Source organism: Sabethes cyaneus, chromosome 3 (genome assembly GCF_943734655.1).
Source record: "Sabethes cyaneus chromosome 3, idSabCyanKW18_F2, whole genome shotgun sequence".
Lineage (NCBI taxonomy): Eukaryota > Metazoa > Arthropoda > Insecta > Diptera > Culicidae > Sabethes > Sabethes cyaneus.
Window position 1 is genome coordinate 25,564,042 of NC_071355.1, and position 21,115 is coordinate 25,585,156.

The 21,115-nt window shown below is 42.9% G+C and overlaps 1 protein-coding gene across 1 annotated transcript in view; it reads left to right on the forward strand.

The window, feature by feature from the left end:
- The window catches only part of LOC128741504 (A disintegrin and metalloproteinase with thrombospondin motifs 12), an 85,239-nt gene that overhangs the window by 22,140 nt on the left and 41,984 nt on the right, over positions 1–21,115 (forward strand). Inside the window, exons 4-8 of the mRNA XM_053837374.1 lie at positions 13,140–13,277; positions 13,357–13,491; positions 13,605–13,954; positions 14,016–14,117; positions 14,272–14,385. Of these exons, the coding sequence (XP_053693349.1) occupies positions 13,140–13,277; positions 13,357–13,491; positions 13,605–13,954; positions 14,016–14,117; positions 14,272–14,385 (839 nt within the window). The remainder of the gene's footprint in view (positions 1–13,139; positions 13,278–13,356; positions 13,492–13,604; positions 13,955–14,015; positions 14,118–14,271; positions 14,386–21,115) is intronic.

The following is a 21,115-nucleotide window of genomic DNA, read 5'->3' on the forward strand; positions in this document are numbered from 1 at the left end:
TAAATCAACAAAGCGACACTGGCTGATAGGTTTGCTCCGACAGATGGTAACTTTTCGCTGATCCGACGGGGAACGTAACATCCACGCGCATACACCGTCGAAGCGATCAATTTCAAAATCGTGAGATCTTGATTAAAGAAACCTACTGCCCGCCAGATGCTGAGGACCTACCAGATCTCACGCGTCCGCCAGTCAACGGCGGCGACGGCTCTGGTTTTGCGCCGGACAAGCGCCGCCGCAACCGTTACCGCGCGCCGTCTGGGCTGAACCCTTTTGTCGATCAAATCGGACGTGCCGAGCATGATTGTCAGCACGGAATAGCTCCGGTGATCGCTGCTATATCGCATGAATCGATCATACAGTGATGACATTCTCACGACTCGTTGACGGGACGGACCGGACCGAGCTGAGCTGAGCTGAGCTGAGCTGCACATACGGGAATAATTTATCTCCAGTGGTGGCTCACGGGCAATTACAAATGAGTTTCCATCGAAAATGATGAATATCGTGCAACCAATCACGGGGAACGGGCCAGAAACCGCAGAAGAAAAATGATGAATCGAACCGATTCTCCTTGGTCGAAGGAGTATGCTGTCTATATAGAATCGCAGTGGCATTCAATCCATCATATAGAAATCCTCTGTTTCTGACAAAATTTGAATCATTTTTTAGAATTTTTCGAACGACGAATTTTGTAATATTTATTTTAGTTATTACGCACTTGTAAACTTCAACCCGAATAATTTGACGATTTCTATTTTTTTATTTTTTTATTGCATTGGCACAATTTTGTAAAATATTAGCCTGTAACTGGTCTATTAGTCTTTCTGCTGTACTGTAGTGTCGGTTTTTCGGAAATAAACGAAGCACAGAATTATCAAGGCTGTAAGCTTAGCAACACTCCACGCTGAGCATTTTTAACTCATTGCTTTGACTAGTTGTACACTCCATCTGTAATCTCCACAATATTGTTTCAGTAGCGTTTTTTCATAAAACTTTATGAAAGAGTCTAAAATTTCTGACTGTAAGCACCCTTGGTGAACGTTTTTATTAATTGAAGAGTACAACAGTTTTGACTGAAATACAAATTTGAACTTTAGAACACGGTAAAATCCATCAGCAACCTTACACATCACCTCTGCGCGTACTTCAAAACAGCATACGTGACCGCCGGCAGGCAGCGACTTTAACAAGTAGTGTACGATTACGGCTTTCCCGGTTTCCGCTCGGCATACAAAACAAGAAATGCTATTTAATGTTTGCTACTCAGTGAACATAAAATTTCCAAGTAAACCGTGTGACGTACATTCTATCATTCAGCGAAGCGAAGTTTTATTCTTATTCACCAGTTCAATGAGTGTCATTCTTCGGAATGTCTCATCTTCTCTACTAAATCGATTTTTCGTCAAACAATTTTTAAACCGACTTGTCAACAACAGTTTCGCTAGATTTCTAATGGTATCACAACACTAATGAAAGCCTCAAAACTCACCGAGCCGTACAGTAAAAATACATTTTCATTAATTTTCCCAGTTGTGTGCATTTGCAATCACGAAAAAATATTTATATTAGGTAACGATCCAAAGTTAGTTATGATATGGACTTAAATTTTGATGAAAATGCTCAAATGCTCACCGAAAAAATCAACATGAATAACATGCTAATAGTTTTCAATGTAAATTCCTCAAGCTTATGAGATACCAAGACCGTATAATTATGCTACATTTATGCATAGTCCTGAGTTATAATCCATCGTTTTTATAACCTTTTAGTCGAATTATTGCTATTATATAGAACTAGCTGACCAGACAAACTTCGTATTGCCACAAATTAAACTGTGTTGTACATAAATCGTGAATCTCGGATGACCTTTGTCACAATCTTGAGTTTTGTAAGTTTCTGGGGAGTTCATTAATATACTCTGGGGTGTTTTAATATACAAATTTTCCTCACAGTAAAGTAGAAAACAACTCCCCCCATTGCTTAGCCTGATAAAATAAAGCGGATAGCATTTAAATATTCGCCATCATTACAAACCATTTCGCCGAATATCATTTTGCGGAATACCAATTCTCGGTTGACCATAACGCGGAATATAGAGTTTCGCAGAATATCATTTCACGAAAACCCTTACGCGGGATGTACCATTTCACGGAAAATCTTTTCGTAGAAAGTACCATTTCGCAGGGGTGACCCAACTGAAGGAAAGTAATAGAGGTCAGTAGATCTAGGAAAATAAATAAACCTAGATAGAGGTGATCTCTACGGGGGGCTGTCTCCCCGCAGTGGCCGGCGAATCCGACGGCAGGTCGCCGGCAATACTCGCGCTGAATTATCGATTGTTACTATTGATAGTTTTTGGTGGTCTTGTTATTGATTAATGCTTTATGAAAAAGTCTAAAATTTCTCGATTAGTTCAATTAGTTTTTGAGTTACGTAAAAATTTCTGTTTTATTTGTATGATAGTCCTTATCCCCCTACCACAGGGTGAGGGGTCTCAAACCATCATTAAAAAAATCCTGCCTCCAAAACCCCCCACATGCCAAATTTGGTTCCATTTGCTTGATTAGTTCTCGAGTTATGAGGAAATTTGTATTTCATTTGTATGGGAGCCCCCCTCCTAAAAAGCTAAGGGGTCCTAATTCATCATAGCAAAAATTCATGCCTCCAAAAACACCCACATGCCAAATATGGTTCCATTTGATTAATTAATTCTCGAGTTATGAAGAAATTCGTATTTCATTTGTATAGGAGCCCCCCCCTCCTAAATTGGGGAGGGGTCTCAATTCACCATAGAAAAGATTCTTGTCTCTAAAAACACCCACATGTAAAATTTTGTTCCATTTGCTTGATTAATTCTCGAGTTATGCAGAAATTTGTGTTTTATTTGTATGGGAGCCCCCCCTCTTAGTGGGAGGAGGGGTCTCTAACCATCATAAGAACCTTCCCTGACCCCAAAAACCCCTATATGTTAATTTCCACGCCGATCGGTTCAGTAGTTTTCGATTCTATAAGGAACATTCGGGCTGACAGACAGAAAGCCATTTTTATGACGACACCCCATCAGCCATATATACGTTTGCCATACGGACGGTTGCCATACGTACGATTGCCATACAGTCGAATGCCATAATGTATGTTTGCCATAATAGACGGAAGCCATACAGACGAATGCCATAATGTATGTTTGCCATAATGGACGGGAGCCATAATGTACGTTTGCCATAATTCATATTTTTGGTAGGGAGGCCCAGAACTACACTTCGACCAGTTCAAAGCTTAAAAGACCAGCGCGACCAAGTCGCAAGAGGCCTAATTGATTCAGTTTAACAAAGCGGCTTTGCCGCTTTTCATTTTATAAAGGATATCTCGATGCGAGGACTAAGGAAAACTAACTAGGGGACGGTAAACCTAGGAAAGCGAATAGACCTAGACAGATGTGATTTCTGCGGGGGGCTGCCCCCCCCCGCAGTGGCCGGCGCTTCCGACAGCGGGTCACCGGCGAACACTCGCCGTTGCCTGCGGCCGGCTCGCCCTGAATCATCTAGGAAACGTTGAATATATGGATTATGGCTTCCGTCCATTATGGCTTCCGTTCATTATGGCTTCCGTCCATTATGGCATCCGTCTGTATGGCTCCCGTCCATTATGGCAAACATACATTATGGCATTCGTCTATATGGCATTCGTACGTATGGCAACCGTCCATATGGCTATCGTATTTATGGCTCTCGTCCGGTCACCCATTTTTATAGGTATAGATTTGTATGGGAGCCCCCCCTCTTGGTGAGGGAAGAGATCTCTAACCATCATAAGAACCTTTTCTGGCACCAAAAATCCCTACATGCAAATTTTCACTCCGATCGGTTCAATAGTTTTCGATTCTATAAGGAACATAAAGCAGACAAAAATCCATTTTTTAGGCATAGATTTGTATGGGAGCCCCCCCTCTTAGTGGGGGGAGGGGACTTTTGCCATCGAGAAAACCTTCCGTAGCCCCGAAAACCCTTACATGCAAATTTTCACGTCGATCGGTTTAGTAGTTTTCGATTCTAAAAGGAACATAGAGACAGACAGACAGACAGAAATCCTTTTTTATAGGTATAGATTGGATGTTACGATCTCAATTCCTGAGCTTTTCCTTTTATGCTGAGTCCCTCCAGACAAGCTGAAATGCAACTCAAAACACTATCAGTTTTCGTTGCTACGTATAAACAGTAATAGTTTCGCGGCCTGCTGTTATCGCATCGATAAGCTACGCCCTTTAGTTACGTACATGATGGAATGAATGGATTTGAAAGGAAGGACTGACTTTGAATCCCCGTTCTAATGAAACAGAGACTTAAAAATAAAAAATAAGAAAACTTATCCAATTTAATTCTACTATGTGTATTTTATTCAATGACAGATACGTATTTCGCCTACGACTTGCAGGCTTCCTCAGTGTCTGTGTTCGAAAACTGCAGACTGCACTGAGGAAGCCTGCAAGTCGTAGGCGAAATACGTATCTGTCATTGAATAAAATACACATAGTAGAATTAAATTGGATAAGTTTTCTTATTTTTTATTTTTAGGTTTCGTATTCTACTAAGACGCTCCAAAAACTCAGTGAAACAGAGACTACTTAATCACATAGCTAGTTTCTGTGAAACGTTCAAATGTATGTTCAAATGTATACTAGGTAGACGTGAATTTCGCCGGTTAGCTCCGAAAGTTAATGGCAAAAATATCACCATGGGTGATAAGAAGACACAATGTACATATATAAGGTTCTGAAACAGGTCCACTCTTACACTGGTAATTCTTCAAACGAAGTGAGTATCTTCGGATGAATTCTCGCCGAGATTTCTACTCCGACTCACTACAATAAGCGCTCTACGATTACCTATCCCGAAAGCCAAACCTCTAGAAATCTGCTGAATGCAGGACACTTGCACAAATTCATCACCTCTCATTGTATGTTTGGTAGCTGTTACCTGTATACTTCGTAATTTTAAGTAAAGTAAAGTCCGCTGCATTCACCTTAACCCAGATCCTCTTCTTCGCCTTTCTTCGCCTTGTTTTGCTCTTTCTGTTCACCAGGCGTTTCTCCTTTCCTTTTATCCGAACGTGAATTGAGGTCTGGCCGTCTGTCTGTCTGTCTGTCTGTCTGTCTGTCTGTCTGTCTGTCTGTCTGTCTGTCTGTCTGTCTGTCTGTCTGTCTGTCTGTCTGTCTGTCTGTCTGTCTGTCTGTCTGTCTGTCTGTCTGTCTGTCTGTCTGTCTGTCTGTCTGTCTGTCTGTCTGTCTGTCTGTCTGTCTGTCTGTCTGTCTGTCTGTCTGTCTGTCTGTCTGTCTGTCTGTCTGTCTGTCTGTCTGTCTGTCTGTCTGTCTGTCTGTCTGTCTGTCTGTCTGTCTGTCTGTCTGTCTGTCTGTCTGTCTGTCTGTCTGTCTGTCTGTCTGTCTGTCTGTCTGTCTGTCTGTCTGTCTGTCTGTCTGTCTGTCTGTCTGTCTGTCTGTCTGTCTGTCTGTCTGTCTGTCTGTCTGTCTGTCTGTCTGTCTGTCTGTCTGTCTGTCTGTCTGTCTGTCTGTCTGTCTGTCTGTCTGTCTGTCTGTCTGTCTGTCTGTCTGTCTGTCTGTCTGTCTGTCTGTCTGTCTGTCTGTCTGTCTGTCTGTCTGTCTGTCTGTCTGTCTGTCTGTCTGTCTGTCTGTCTGTCTGTCTGTCTGTCTGTCTGTCTGTCTGTCTGTCTGTCTGTCTGTCTGTCTGTCTGTCTGTCTGTCTGTCTGTCTGTCTGTCTGTCTGTCTGTCTGTCTGTCTGTCTGTCTGTCTGTCTGTCTGTCTGTCTGTCTGTCTGTCTGTCTGTCTGTCTGTCTGTCTGTCTGTCTGTCTGTCTGTCTGTCTGTCTGTCTGTCTGTCTGTCTGTCTGTCTGTCTGTCTGTCTGTCTGTCTGTCTGTCTGTCTGTCTGTCTGTCTGTCTGTCCGTCTGTCTGTCTGTCTGTCTGTCTGTCCGTCTGTCTGTCTGTCTGTCTGTCTGTCCGTCTGTCTGTCTGTCTGTCTGTCTGTCTGTCTGTCTGTCTGTCTGTCTGTCTGTCTGTCTGTCCGTCTGTCTGTCTGTCTGTCTGTCTGTCTGTCTGTCTGTCTGTCTGTCTGTCTGTCTGTCTGTCTGTCTGTCTGTCTGTCTGTCTGTCTGTCTGTCTGTCTGTCTGTCTGTCTGTCTGTCTGTCTGTCTGTCTGTCTGTCTGTCTGTCTGTCTGTCTGTCTGTCTGTCTGTCTGTCTGTCTGTCTGTCTGTCTGTCTGTCTGTCTGTCTGTCTGTCTGTCTGTCTGTCTGTCTGTCTGTCTGTCTGTCTGTCTGTCTGTCTGTCTGTCTGTCTGTCTGTCTGTCTGTCTGTCTGTCTGTCTGTCTGTCTGTCTGTCTGTCTGTCTGTCTGTCTGTCTGTCTGTCTGTCTGTCTGTCTGTCTGTCTGTCTGTCTGTCTGTCTGTCTGTCTGTCTGTCTGTCTGTCTGTCTGTCTGTCTGTCTGTCTGTCTGTCTGTCTGTCTGTCTGTCTGTCTGTCTGTCTGTCTGTCTGTCTGTCTGTCTGTCTGTCTGTCTGTCTGTCTGTCTGTCTGTCTGTCTGTCTGTCTGTCTGTCTGTCTGTCTGTCTGTCTGTCTGTCTGTCTGTCTGTCTGTCTGTCTGTCTGTCTGTCTGTCTGTCTGTCTGTCTGTCTGTCTGTCTGTCTGTCTGTCTGTCTGTCTGTCTGTCTGTCTGTCTGTCTGTCTGTCTGTCTGTCTGTCTGTCTGTCTGTCTGTCTGTCTGTCTGTCTGTCTGTCTGTCTGTCTGTCTGTCTGTCTGTCTGTCTGTCTGTCTGTCTGTCTGTCTGTCTGTCTGTCTGTCTGTCTGTCTGTCTGTCTGTCTGTCTGTCTGTCTGTCTGTCTGTCTGTCTGTCTGTCTGTCTGTCTGTCTGTCTGTCTGTCTGTCTGTCTGTCTGTCTGTCTGTCTGTCTGTCTGTCTGTCTGTCTGTCTGTCTGTCTGTCTGTCTGTCTGTCTGTCTGTCTGTCTGTCTGTCTGTCTGTCTGTCTGTCTGTCTGTCTGTCTGTCTGTCTGTCTGTCTGTCTGTCTGTCTGTCTGTCTGTCTGTCTGTCTGTCTGTCTGTCTGTCTGTCTGTCTGTCTGTCTGTCTGTCTGTCTGTCTGTCTGTCTGTCTGTCTGTCTGTCTGTCTGTCTGTCTGTCTGTCTGTCTGTCTGTCTGTCTGTCTGTCTGTCTGTCTGTCTGTCTGTCTGTCTGTCTGTCTGTCTGTCTGTCTGTCTGTCTGTCTGTCTGTCTGTCTGTCTGTCTGTCTGTCTGTCTGTCTGTCTGTCTGTCTGTCTGTCTGTCTGTCTGTCTGTCTGTCTGTCTGTCTGTCTGTCTGTCTGTCTGTCTGTCTGTCTGTCTGTCTGTCTGTCTGTCTGTCTGTCTGTCTGTCTGTCTGTCTGTCTGTCTGTCTGTCTGTCTGTCTGTCTGTCTGTCTGTCTGTCTGTCTGTCTGTCTGTCTGTCTGTCTGTCTGTCTGTCTGTCTGTCTGTCTGTCTGTCTGTCTGTCTGTCTGTCTGTCTGTCTGTCTGTCTGTCTGTCTGTCTGTCTGTCTGTCTGTCTGTCTGTCTGTCTGTCTGTCTGTCTGTCTGTCTGTCTGTCTGTCTGTCTGTCTGTCTGTCTGTCTGTCTGTCTGTCTGTCTGTCTGTCTGTCTGTCTGTCTGTCTGTCTGTCTGTCTGTCTGTCTGTCTGTCTGTCTGTCTGTCTGTCTGTCTGTCTGTCTGTCTGTCTGTCTGTCTGTCTGTCTGTCTGTCTGTCTGTCTGTCTGTCTGTCTGTCTGTCTGTCTGTCTGTCTGTCTGTCTGTCTGTCTGTCTGTCTGTCTGTCTGTCTGTCTGTCTGTCTGTCTGTCTGTCTGTCTGTCTGTCTGTCTGTCTGTCTGTCTGTCTGTCTGTCTGTCTGTCTGTCTGTCTGTCTGTCTGTCTGTCTGTCTGTCTGTCTGTCTGTCTGTCTGTCTGTCTGTCTGTCTGTCTGTCTGTCTGTCTGTCTGTCTGTCTGTCTGTCTGTCTGTCTGTCTGTCTGTCTGTCTGTCTGTCTGTCTGTCTGTCTGTCTGTCTGTCTGTCTGTCTGTCTGTCTGTCTGTCTGTCTGTCTGTCTGTCTGTCTGTCTGTCTGTCTGTCTGTCTGTCTGTCTGTCTGTCTGTCTGTCTGTCTGTCTGTCTGTCTGTCTGTCTGTCTGTCTGTCTGTCTGTCTGTCTGTCTGTCTGTCTGTCTGTCTGTCTGTCTGTCTGTCTGTCTGTCTGTCTGTCTGTCTGTCTGTCTGTCTGTCTGTCTGTCTGTCTGTCTGTCTGTCTGTCTGTCTGTCTGTCTGTCTGTCTGTCTGTCTGTCTGTCTGTCTGTCTGTCTGTCTGTCTGTCTGTCTGTCTGTCTGTCTGTCTGTCTGTCTGTCTGTCTGTCTGTCTGTCTGTCTGTCTGTCTGTCTGTCTGTCTGTCTGTCTGTCTGTCTGTCTGTCTGTCTGTCTGTCTGTCTGTCTGTCTGTCTGTCTGTCTGTCTGTCTGTCTGTCTGTCTGTCTGTCTGTCTGTCTGTCTGTCTGTCTGTCTGTCTGTCTGTCTGTCTGTCTGTCTGTCTGTCTGTCTGTCTGTCTGTCTGTCTGTCTGTCTGTCTGTCTGTCTGTCTGTCTGTCTGTCTGTCTGTCTGTCTGTCTGTCTGTCTGTCTGTCTGTCTGTCTGTCTGTCTGTCTGTCTGTCTGTCTGTCTGTCTGTCTGTCTGTCTGTCTGTCTGTCTGTCTGTCTGTCTGTCTGTCTGTCTGTCTGTCTGTCTGTCTGTCTGTCTGTCTGTCTGTCTGTCTGTCTGTCTGTCTGTCTGTCTGTCTGTCTGTCTGTCTGTCTGTCTGTCTGTCTGTCTGTCTGTCTGTCTGTCTGTCTGTCTGTCTGTCTGTCTGTCTGTCTGTCTGTCTGTCTGTCTGTCTGTCTGTCTGTCTGTCTGTCTGTCTGTCTGTCTGTCTGTCTGTCTGTCTGTCTGTCTGTCTGTCTGTCTGTCTGTCTGTCTGTCTGTCTGTCTGTCTGTCTGTCTGTCTGTCTGTCTGTCTGTCTGTCTGTCTGTCTGTCTGTCTGTCTGTCTGTCTGTCTGTCTGTCTGTCTGTCTGTCTGTCTGTCTGTCTGTCTGTCTGTCTGTCTGTCTGTCTGTCTGTCTGTCTGTCTGTCTGTCTGTCTGTCTGTCTGTCTGTCTGTCTGTCTGTCTGTCTGTCTGTCTGTCTGTCTGTCTGTCTGTCTGTCTGTCTGTCTGTCTGTCTGTCTGTCTGTCTGTCTGTCTGTCTGTCTGTCTGTCTGTCTGTCTGTCTGTCTGTCTGTCTGTCTGTCTGTCTGTCTGTCTGTCTGTCTGTCTGTCTGTCTGTCTGTCTGTCTGTCTGTCTGTCTGTCTGTCTGTCTGTCTGTCTGTCTGTCTGTCTGTCTGTCTGTCTGTCTGTCTGTCTGTCTGTCTGTCTGTCTGTCTGTCTGTCTGTCTGTCTGTCTGTCTGTCTGTCTGTCTGTCTGTCTGTCTGTCTGTCTGTCTGTCTGTCTGTCTGTCTGTCTGTCTGTCTGTCTGTCTGTCTGTCTGTCTGTCTGTCTGTCTGTCTGTCTGTCTGTCTGTCTGTCTGTCTGTCTGTCTGTCTGTCTGTCTGTCTGTCTGTCTGTCTGTCTGTCTGTCTGTCTGTCTGTCTGTCTGTCTGTCTGTCTGTCTGTCTGTCTGTCTGTCTGTCTGTCTGTCTGTCTGTCTGTCTGTCTGTCTGTCTGTCTGTCTGTCTGTCTGTCTGTCTGTCTGTCTGTCTGTCTTAAAAAGGGGGGTCTCAGTACACCATAGAAAAAATATCCTGCCTTCTAAAATCCCCACATGCCAAATTTGTTTCCATTTGCTTGATTAGTTCTCGAGTTTTGAAGAAATTTGTGTATCATTTGTATAGGAGTACCCGTCTTACGCCTTACATAAAATTGCTGGTCATTTTATCTATCAAACGACACATAAATTGTTCAGTTTTGTTCAGTAGTTTAGTAGATAGGGTATGTTGCTGCTTCGTCGTAATTTGCTATTCCCGTCCTATCCAACACAAATTATTAAAAATATCAGCTTTTTTATGAGACACAATGCAAAACTACTTATTCCCTAATATTTTAGTTTGTTGTCATAAGCGATCAATCAAAGTGAGGTGCTTTTTATCATTAAAGAAATCCTACCAGCAAAATTTTCTACGTTTTTTCGTGTGACGAAGAAGAAAATGTCGACTAATCGTTTTTATTTCCGTCATTCATAAATTAAAATAACTCGCGCAAGGCATTGTTGTTATTCTACAGCCCGAAAAACTTGCCTGACCTGCAGAAATTTTGCAAAATAACATTTGTCATGCCGTCCTACACAAACACATGCGCGTTAGCTTCGTAAACATTGTTGTGATTTTTAGTTCGGACGATGAAAAATTTTGATGGACGGATTTTAAAACGGTACGATGAATTTAAGAAATAAAGTCAGTTGCGTAATTTCAATAATATGCTTTAATAATCGCTTTCCAGTGATTTCAAAGTTCACGGATCGTAAGGTAAGTGTGTTTTAGTCAAATCAGCACAAGAACTTTTGGAGTATTCATTAAATCCATCCAACAAATGATGAAAATTAGAATGGCTTTACTTACTACGACGAGAATTAGCAATAAACCCTATTAGCATTTGAAATCTTTCGTTCAAACGTTACACTTCTATTTTCGTTTTCACAAAGAGCTACCCAACCCCAGTATAGTAAACAAAGACGTAGTCCTACATTAAAAAGTTTGTCATGGCCAGAATAGAGTCATACACAAAAAGAAAAAAATAGGAAAGAAATACTAGCGGGATTTCAAACAACTTATTTTTATTTCCCCAATATTTACCCCGAACTATTACAGAGCCACCCAAATAGCTTTGCAGTACAACGCTGGTTTAAGAAGCCAGTCGTCGTACGCTTGAATCTCAGCTGGGAGAGGAAGTTAGAGTCAAAGGATCGTATCACTAGTTTTGCAATTGTCCTGTACTCTAACAGCTGGCTGCGGAGACTGTCAAATAATATTAGAAGATCAAGTTTCGAAAACGGAATACAACACCTAGGCTTTCCGTTATTGCAATGGCTATTGAATTCCATAGCATGTCGCAGGAGGGAACCTTGTAATTTGCTTTCGATAATGTAATGCACATCAATTAACAATATATCCATCCTGACAATAACTTACGGATAATGTGGCAAATCGCCTCAGCTGGCTGGCTGGCGCCTTCCAATATTACATTCACTTGTCATCGGTGCTGTAAATTGTCACCTGAACAGCAGGCAGACCGACCAGCATCGGAAAGGAAAAACTCACTGACCGTACGGTTGAAGTGCCTATATGGTATAAAGGCACTACTAGCTAATTCAGGAATCTTTTCTCATTTACTGTCGTGCTTTGTAAACTAGCAATGGCAGCAGCAGCAGCATCGACGATCTCAATGTGCAATCCCGACGGCATTTAAAATTAAAGTTTGCAACGTATTGCATGTGATTTCAGTTACACGGAAAGCTGTTCTCTAGTATTTTTGAGACTTGAAAATTGACTGTTTTTTCTCGAGCAAAATAAAACTACAATTTTGGTTTGGTTGTTTAACAAGTTTGAATTTGCTTTTCGAAAACTGTTACAAAAGCAATGATAATTCAACAAACTACCCAAGCTCTCCGTGTAAACGTCGGCACAACGATGACACTCAATTCTGCAAACATATTGACTTCATCAGCAAATTACCTACCGTCGATAATTATATGCATACATCGTTTCGGTATTGCAAAAATCAGCGTGAAGCCGACTAATGCCGTTTGTCACCTTTGAATGGGGTTTGCATCTGTTGCATAGATAGCAATAGGTAGCAATCACGATTATTGTCAGCTTTTCTGCGAAAATCCGGATACTCCATTGGAAACGAACGAATTTATCCTTGATGAATTCCAAGGTGTAAACCCGTAGACAAATTAGTGCAAATAAATAATAGTTTGAAATGAGTTTTCAATTTGAAGCAAAACACGCTGTACAGCAGAAAAGTACACATCAGCGTTGGTGTTTATAAGCCAGACATGAAACTGCGGCTTTGCCGCGAGCCTCACCAAACTGCCCTACAACTGAGATTAATTAAAATATTGGCGGCCAATCGCGCGCCGAAGACCATGCGTCGTCATCGGAGTCGTGACTAGGATTAATAAATATCTTAGCGAGGCGAAAAAGAAATTAAAGCCTGCCCAACCCAGCCAGCCAGACCGGCCACACTGTGGCATGCGATCCGAACTGCATCAGCAGTTTGGATAGTGTCTCGAGCCTAATTGGAACTGACATAAAGGGGAGTTTCGTGAGCTAATAAAAATTTATCATTTTATGAACTCATTCGGTGTTACCTACTGGCATCGTGCTTTCATACGAGTGAAAAAAAGTAATTGGAACTTTGTTTTGCGCTGATCAATAGGCCCGGCGGACGTTCCCCCCGATTGGTGTGCAAGGCTGGAATTGCAGGACACGGGTGTGCCATCGTCGTTGTAGTCGACAGCCACGTGCCGATCACAACATCTTGAGTGGTTTTCGCTCATGTCATGGGAAGTAATATTTCTCGAGTTTTGTGATAAGCTCACCTTTGGGGAATGATTGGATTCGTAAAGGCTTAACAAGAGACTCTTGACTGCTATGAATGATTTACCCTTTTCGTGAACCTAGAAGATAATTAAAACATTTCCAGTCCGGTTTAACTGGTGTTTCAGCAATGTGTTTCTTTGTGTTCAGCCATATATTCAATTATTTAAATGTTGTTCCTTCTAAATTGATAACACGTTTCGGCTTGTTTGATCGAAACAGAGATTTTACTACCAGTAACATTTTAATTGTGGTTGGTCTAATCAGATCCATAAAACGCACAGTTGGCGTCGGAAGATTTTATTAATTAGCAAAAAAAGTGAACCACCGAAACTGGAACCGAAACCTAGCCAAACGGTTCCGAATTGAATTAATTGCAGTTGAATCGAGCTCATTTTTTTCCTAGATTTAGTATTATTTCCCCTATGGTCCAACCTAATGCGAACCACCTGCGTGCTGGCCTTTTTAAATGCTGCTTGGTAAGGTAAAAAATTGCTTATAATATTTAATTATGCGCATTTTTCAGACAGGCTTCCTGCGGACGAACAAAACCGAATACTGGATCGAACCGTCCAAGAACCACAGTCCGTCGGACAAAGATGGCCACCCGCACGTGATCTTTAAACGAGCGGATGTTTCAGAGATTAAAGCTACTCGGTCGAAGGTAAGAGACCACCCACCCAACTCCCAGCCGGCTACTTGAGTATTAACCCTACCCTACGATTGTAAACTCTCGTCAACAGAAAGCAACGGCTACGAATGGTGCGACCGGAAAGAAGAAAAAGAAGAAACGAAGAAAGCGTCATGCCAGCAACTGCGGTACCAAGGAACCCCGAAGACTTACCGAAACTCGAATCGAGTGGCAACACCAGGGAAAGGTAATACTATCCATGTGCTACCCTAAAGCAGATTCGTACACCTCGCGGTGCACACCTTTCTCCGGAACAAGCAAGGAATTTCCAAAGGCCTCTCTCGTTTTTCTCGTTGGCAGGTGATCGTACAGGGCGGTCGAAAAAGTCGAGAACATCCCGGAACAGTCGGAATAGGCGCCACCCACACAGGAACAGGCCGAAAACGCATTAAGCGATCGATCAGCACTCCTCGACATGTGGAAGCCTTAGTCGTAGCCGATCATTCCATGGTGCAGTTTCACCAGGACGTGGATCTACAGCAGTACCTGTTGACAATTATGAACATGGTTTCGTCGTTGTACAAAGATCCCACCATCGGTAACTCGATCCAGGTGACGGTGGTGCGGATAATCATACTGGAAGAAGAGGAATCGCATGCCGACTTCAACGTGACGCATGTAGCGGCCAACACGCTGGAGGACTTCTGCAGGTTTGTTCGCCGTGCGTTTCTCGCTTTTCGCAGCATTGAACTCTTTCCCTCTGATCCTTAGATGGCAGCGAAGCTTGAATCCGAAAGCAGAGGACGACCCTCATCATCACGACGTGGCAATTTTGGTAACCAGAAAAAACATTTGCTCCACCCATGGATGCTCGTAAGTTTCTCTCAGCTGCATTCTAAACCACTTTTCAATCGATATCGATTGCACGGCAAACTGCCGTGTATCAAAACTGGCGTAATGGGTTATTATTAGCTGTCGATATCACGCATACCTTCTCGCAGGCAAGCTAATAAATCTTTTCCTTCAGCACTCTAGGGGTCGCCAACGTGGGCGGCATGTGCCGTCCGGATAAGTCGTGCAGCGTCAACGAGGACAACGGGATCACCCTGGCGCACACGATCTCCCACGAGCTCGGCCACAAGTAAGTACCTGTCCTAAAAATTTACCCTAATCACTCAGTCGATGCCGTTTCACACTTCCCGCTTTCGATCGGCAATCTAATCGACACCATCGCCAGCGCGATCGCACACAGCAAATTGCAGTTGTTTGTGCACTCCGCGATAGGTACTGCACTTGTGCGTTTGCGGTCTTCACATATTTTCCCGCTAATCCCAACTGACATAACATTGCCAACGGGTCGTCACATCACCGGCCCTATTGGAGTTTCCAGTTGACGTTTCGATGGCAAATAGAAACATTATACAGGAAAATCAGGTTGCCACCTAGAAGCAAACCGAATAATTAGCTAATATTGCCCACGGCGAAGGGAGGGAAGCCGACCACCGCACTGCCGCGACGCGACGGCGAACCGACCAGCGAGCTCACCCGAATGGGGGAATTATTATTGATTATTAAGTACTTTTGATCGTTGGTCAATATTTGTCGTCTGCTGTACGTGGCTTGGTAATGATTGATTACAGGTGGTCGTCATGCAGCTCATAGGGGAGGAAAAAAGTGTTCACATCTGTTCGTTGTTTGGGTGAATTTTTTCCGGTGACAACAGAGGGGGAATGTAGCGCCATGATATATTTTTCCTGTTGTTGAACAATTAACTAGACTCAATGAAACTGCAATACTAGCTTTGCAATTTTACTATATTAGCTGAAAATTTCATTAAAAATCGTATTCTATCATCAATAAGTTATAACCAATCGTTTGCCTTATAAATTATTTGCAATTTAATAACAAACTTTGAATAAATCGAAATCAAACTCGGATTTTTGTCACTATTGATTACAGATAGGGCTGCCCAATCTTAACTAGCCTAAACTAGGCTGTCTTAAGCATTGACGGCGCACTCCAGATTCACAAAAAGTGCTCTTTATGTAGCACTCAGTGCAAACCTGGAGTTTGTCGTAAATACAAAAGATAGAACAATATGTTATTTAACAATGTTATCGATAATTTTCAAATTTAGCTTAGCTGCGGTGGAACGGCCAAACTAGTAAAATAAATTTTACAGTAATAATTTCGGACATTATTCTACGCATTCAGCATTGTGCTGCCGTGATCAGATGGATTAAAACTCGTTGGTTTCATTTTATCGAGCAACGGCGCTAAAAAACTGAAAACTTCCTCTTCAACGGTTTCGGATAAGATTCCTGCTATTATTTGTAGCAAATGCACAACCTTTTTGACAGTTTTTATGTTGCGATTTCAATTGGAAGTTTAACAAAAAAAAAATCTTGCAATTTGGAAACCGACTCACAAATTTCCAGTTTTCGAAAACAGTGACCGACCAAATATTAGAACCTATCTAGCTTCGCAGCATCGTACACAGCAATACAAAGCCTTGGATTATAAACATCTTAAAGACGTGACCCTTCTTTATCAACAGACCTCGCAGCCAGTTACTAAAGTATAGAACAATTACGGAGCTAGCGCAACGATCCTACTAACTCTAGCAGCACCACCCAGTCGAGATTCGAACATACGACGACTGGCTTGTTAGACCAGCATCGTACTGCGAAGCTAATTGGGCGGAGCCACAACATCGTGCAAGCTGGTTGATATAAGAGTGAACTCTGTTATTTTTTCCCATACGAAATGCTATATTTCTATCGATCCACTCCTAACGGATTAACATCAAGACGATTCGTTTGCACTAATCCTCTGGATTCGACATCGTCTGGCATCTCTAGAGCGGTTGGCTCAAATCGATGTATGTAGTTTATATTGATTTGAAGGATGCGTTTGATTTTACAGACCAATAAACACTTTTAAGAAATACGTTCCCGGTTCGGCACACCACACAATTTTATTGAGCTCAATCAATCTTACTTATGTAGTCGAGCACTACACCAAGAGCCCATTTCGTGGCTTTCCACCCCATTCTCAATCAAATCGGGTGCACCACAAGGCAGCAAAATGGCCCCAATGCTTTTCTGACTGTACTTTACAGACGGGGCATTACTTCTGAATGAGGAAAGTATATTGGTACACGCATTGGTACGATCTAGAATTAATTTCATCCAGAATCGCACGACTATCATTCTTAAAGAGGTTCAACAGCTCGACAGTCCAAGCTATTTTCACAAATAAATTCCACTGTTTTATTAATTAATGCCACAGAGGATCCGTTCTCTTCCTGATTCTCAGCTGAAGACAGTTTTGGCTGCTTTTTCGTCAGACATTCCGGCCTATCTGGCTTAATGCAACCTGCTATGTTTTATATCATTCACGATATCAGTGTACTCGTGTATTTGGTACATTTCGTAATGTCCTACACTCTTCAATGATTCTACTTGTAAATAGGTCGGATTTAGTTAAAGCTAGGTTGAAACTACTCAAAATGCCCTTAAAGTGTACAAACTCAGATTTTGAGTAGTTTTTCAACCAAAAAATTGGTAGTAGGAACTTAAAAGTACGTTATTAGTCATAGAGAATAATTCAATTATCGGTAGCAAGTAGCCAAAATTGGTTGATATTTTTACCCAAAGTTTGAGTTTGTACTTTAGGGCATTTTGCGTAGTTTCAACCTAGCTTTAACGAAATCCGACCTATTTACAGGTAGAATCATTTAAGAGTGTAGGCTACTTGTCACCAATTCTTTGAGCGTCGCAACACACGTACGTCGGTTTCAACTGGACCCCTCCATTCCTGGTGCCGGTGGGGTTCTTAAAGAGAATGTATTTCACTACACAGGAATCCTTGCGACGTCGTTGGCCTATCGTCGTCTCCCAACTTTCGCCACATGTACGATGGCAATCTCTCCAAGTAGTTCCTGCAGCTCGTGGTTCATACGCCTACGCCACTCTCCGCTTCCGTTTGTACTCCGCAACGCCTTTCCTGCATATACGGCAAGCACGTATATCTTCCGTAAACAAAGTTACAGTATCGAGTCCGAAGAGAACCACCGGTACGATTAGAGTTTTGAACATTATCAGTTTTGTGTGGCGGCGTACGCCCCTTGATCGAAGCGTCTTGCGGAACGTTTTTTTCTTTGGAGCCTCGTCCTACCATATACTTGATTTTCGACGCAATAATTTGTAACACAATCTTTCTAGCCTTCCTTTTTAGTCTACCGTAGATTACCTCCGGTCTCCCAGTTGGCCTCGAGGTATGATGCTGGCCTAATAAGCCAGTCGTTGTATGTAAGCTGTAAGAGTCAATAGGATCATAGCAACTGGCTCTGCAATTGTCCTGTACTCTAACATCTGGCTGCGAAATCTGTCGTATAAAAACAGAAGGTCAAGTTTCGATAACGGAGTTTAGCACCTAGGCTTTGCTTTGCTTTGCTTCAATGTTGCAAATTTTCTATATATTTTCGGGCTTATATTAAGAATTTTTCGCTTTGCCTAAATCTACATTTTTCATATTAAACATTTACTCTTCCCCAAGAGTTATCTGGACTCTCCGAGAAAATTTGATCATTTTGAGTCTTTCGAGATTGAGCCAAATAGGGGTTCGGCCTTGTTGAAATTCGATTATTTGGATTTCGGCTATTTGTTATTCGGCCATTAAGAGTCTTCAGGTTTTTTGATTGCACGATTAAAAGAAATACGTTAAATTTAAGACAAAATTTTAATCATGACCCAAAGGTATTAATACAAAACACCTCACGTCTGTAGTTTGAATCATCAATTAAATTTAGAATCATCCCTAGCAACCAACATAGTTTGTTTTTGGGCTATGTTGCAGTTATACTAAGCATTTAAAATTGTTGTCTTAAACCAATTTGCTTACAATACTCAAGCAGTGCTGTAAGGTAAGGTAGTATAATATTTATTTATTTATTTATTTATTTATTAATTTTTTCTCCATCCGACCTAATAGGTCTACATGGAGCAATGGTTGGATGGGGAAAAGCCAAGCTGAGGCCATCCTCACGTAGCCATAAAAACCCCATCATCTTCACAAAAATACATAATTACAATTCACATCACATACTACATAATAAATAAACATTAATTGTCAAGTGAGTAACTAACTTAAGCTAAATACAAAAAATCATGGTCACTTATAAAATACTAGAATTAGAAATCTTTTGGAAGAATTTGTGCGATGGTTCTCCGAATTCATACATGTGCTCCACTAAAGAAAACGTTCGAATACACGCTGACATAGGTTCATTGAATCCGAAAGTTGTACGGTGCGATAGAGGTTGTAGCAGTCCAGCAGAGCGGACTGAGAAGAACGCTGAGGAGCTCGGAAGTTCAACGTTGAAAGAATGTTCGTTGAATCAATTTCTCCATTCAATATTTTGGCAATAAACATGGCTTGCTGAATTTTCCTACGGCGTTCTAAGGTGTCAAGCCCAATAAGGCGACAGCGATCGGGATACGGAGGCAGGTTCACGGGATCTCGCCAGGAAAGATTACGTAGTGCAAGACGAATGAACCTCTTCTGCACTCGTTCAATTCGTAAATTCCAGGTTAGTTGATATGGAGTCCAGATAGGACACGCGTTTTCCAATAGAGGTCTCACCAGGGAACAGTACAAAGCCTTCAAGCAGTATGGTTCCTTGAAATCTCGTCCAATTTTCGAAATAAAGCCGAGCTGCCGAGTTGCTTTGGAGATAATAGCCGAGCGATTTAAACTAAAATTAAGTTTGGCATCGAGAATAACGCCAAGATCATTGACATGTTCAACCCTTTCAAGTGCTTGACCATCAATGTTGTATTCGAAAATAACAGGGTTAGCAATGCGATGGAAAGTCATAACCTGACATTTTGAAATACTAACGATCAGCCAGTTCTTGCAACACCAATTCACGAAAATATCCAGCAGCTTTTACAAATTACGACAATCTTCAATTGACCGTACAACAAGATACAATTTCAGATCGTCTGCGTACACTAACTTACAACCGTCACCCAGAAGCAAAGCGATGTCATTGAAGTACAGCGAGAAAAGCAATGGGCCCATATTGCTGCCTTGTGGTACGCCCGATTTATCGATTTATTTGTAAATGGGGTGGATAAACAGGAATTGAGCTGTACACGTAGAGTTCGTCCGCATAAGTAGGAACTTAACCACTCAGTAAAGTTTTGTGATGCACCAAGTCGAGAAAGTTTTCGTAAAAGTATTCGATGGTCAATACGGTCAAAAGCTGCCTTTAAATCGGTGTACACTACATCGACTTGGGCCTTCTGTTCCATGTGCGAGATACAAGTAGACGTAAAATCCATAAGGTTAGTGCAAACGGATCGTCCTGGCATAAATCCATGTTGATCGACCGAGATATAACTTTTCGTATGAGAGAGAATAACAGAGCTTACAATTTTTTCGAATAGCTTGCATGACGCTGAGAGACTAGTTATCCCACGGTAATTCCTTATATTATGTCGATCGCCGTCCCTCGATATGCCCCCCCTAAAAGAATAAAGGGATATACCTCAAGCAGGCTCCCCAAGAATAACGTTACAATTACGAATATATGTTACTCTTTGAGCTGAAAATCAATTGCAACTGTTTGCTTCCTTTAATATTGTGGAATAAAAATGCTAGGAATTATTTAAAAACAGCGTCTAAAATTTGGATTTCTCGTTTATGCGGGCAATATACCCTAGCTGCAGTATAATACGCTTCACGTTGTGTTTCGTCTATTTTTAAGATGGATATGTCTATACTATTTCGTGGAAAGTTAAACTTGTTTAGATACTCTCAAACCATTGTGTTTTCACATAAAATAAACCTAGTTTCGGTTTCCTGTGATAACTTTTCTTTTTTGCATGGGGCATATTATACTGCAGTTGAGGCATATTGCCCCGCATAGTTAAGTAACTTAGAATTTGGACGTGGCAGATAAATTATTCCTAGCACTTTCATTCTGCATTACTTAATGAGGCTAATAGTGGTAATAGACTGTCACTCATATCTATTGATCAGCATTTATAGCCAAATTTGCAATAGGGCATATTGCACCATCGCAAGTGGGGCATATTGGCCGCATTCGACATGTTGGGAAAAATATGAAATAATTACATAAACTAAGCGTTTTTCCCCAGGTTTTCGCCAGAGGTAGGGAGAACTTCACTTCACGCAATCGAATCGCAACTAACTTATATTTACAGATTTTAACCAAAGAGAGCTTACGGAAACGACGCAAAAAATTACATGGGAAGCTGTCAGAAGACAAAGTTATTTTTCTTTTGGTTTGACAGCTAGTGACAACAGTCAAACTTGCATAGTAGGCTGGTTTTATCGTATTTTAAGGTTTCTCGTTAGTTTTGCATTTTAATTTATGCTAGTTTGCGAATAAACGAACTAGGGCGTATTGCCCACCTGGGGCACATTATACACATGTCCCCTAATTCTAAAATATTGTTTCCAAGTTTTCAAAAACTGTTATAGGCGGTGAAATATGGATATTTCAGCATCAGTTTTAACCATGTTTTTAATAGAAGATAAAGCAGATTTTCCTTTACTGAAACAGTTTCAAATCGTTGAGACATAACATGGGCATGACGAAGTAAACACCCCGCCCCCGGTCGACAGAACCATTCGTTGTCACCAATCCGTTCACCTTCTCTAGACACTGTCTCTATGGTGTGTCCACTGTCCAATAAGATCGTGATGTGAAGTAAAAAACGGGTACGCGCGGTACAAACGTCTACAAGATTTATTACCGCTAATTGTATCGACACTTTGAATAATTTACTGCCCCAACCCTGATGGTACTGTCAAACGGGCTTGCTGTCTGCTGCTTC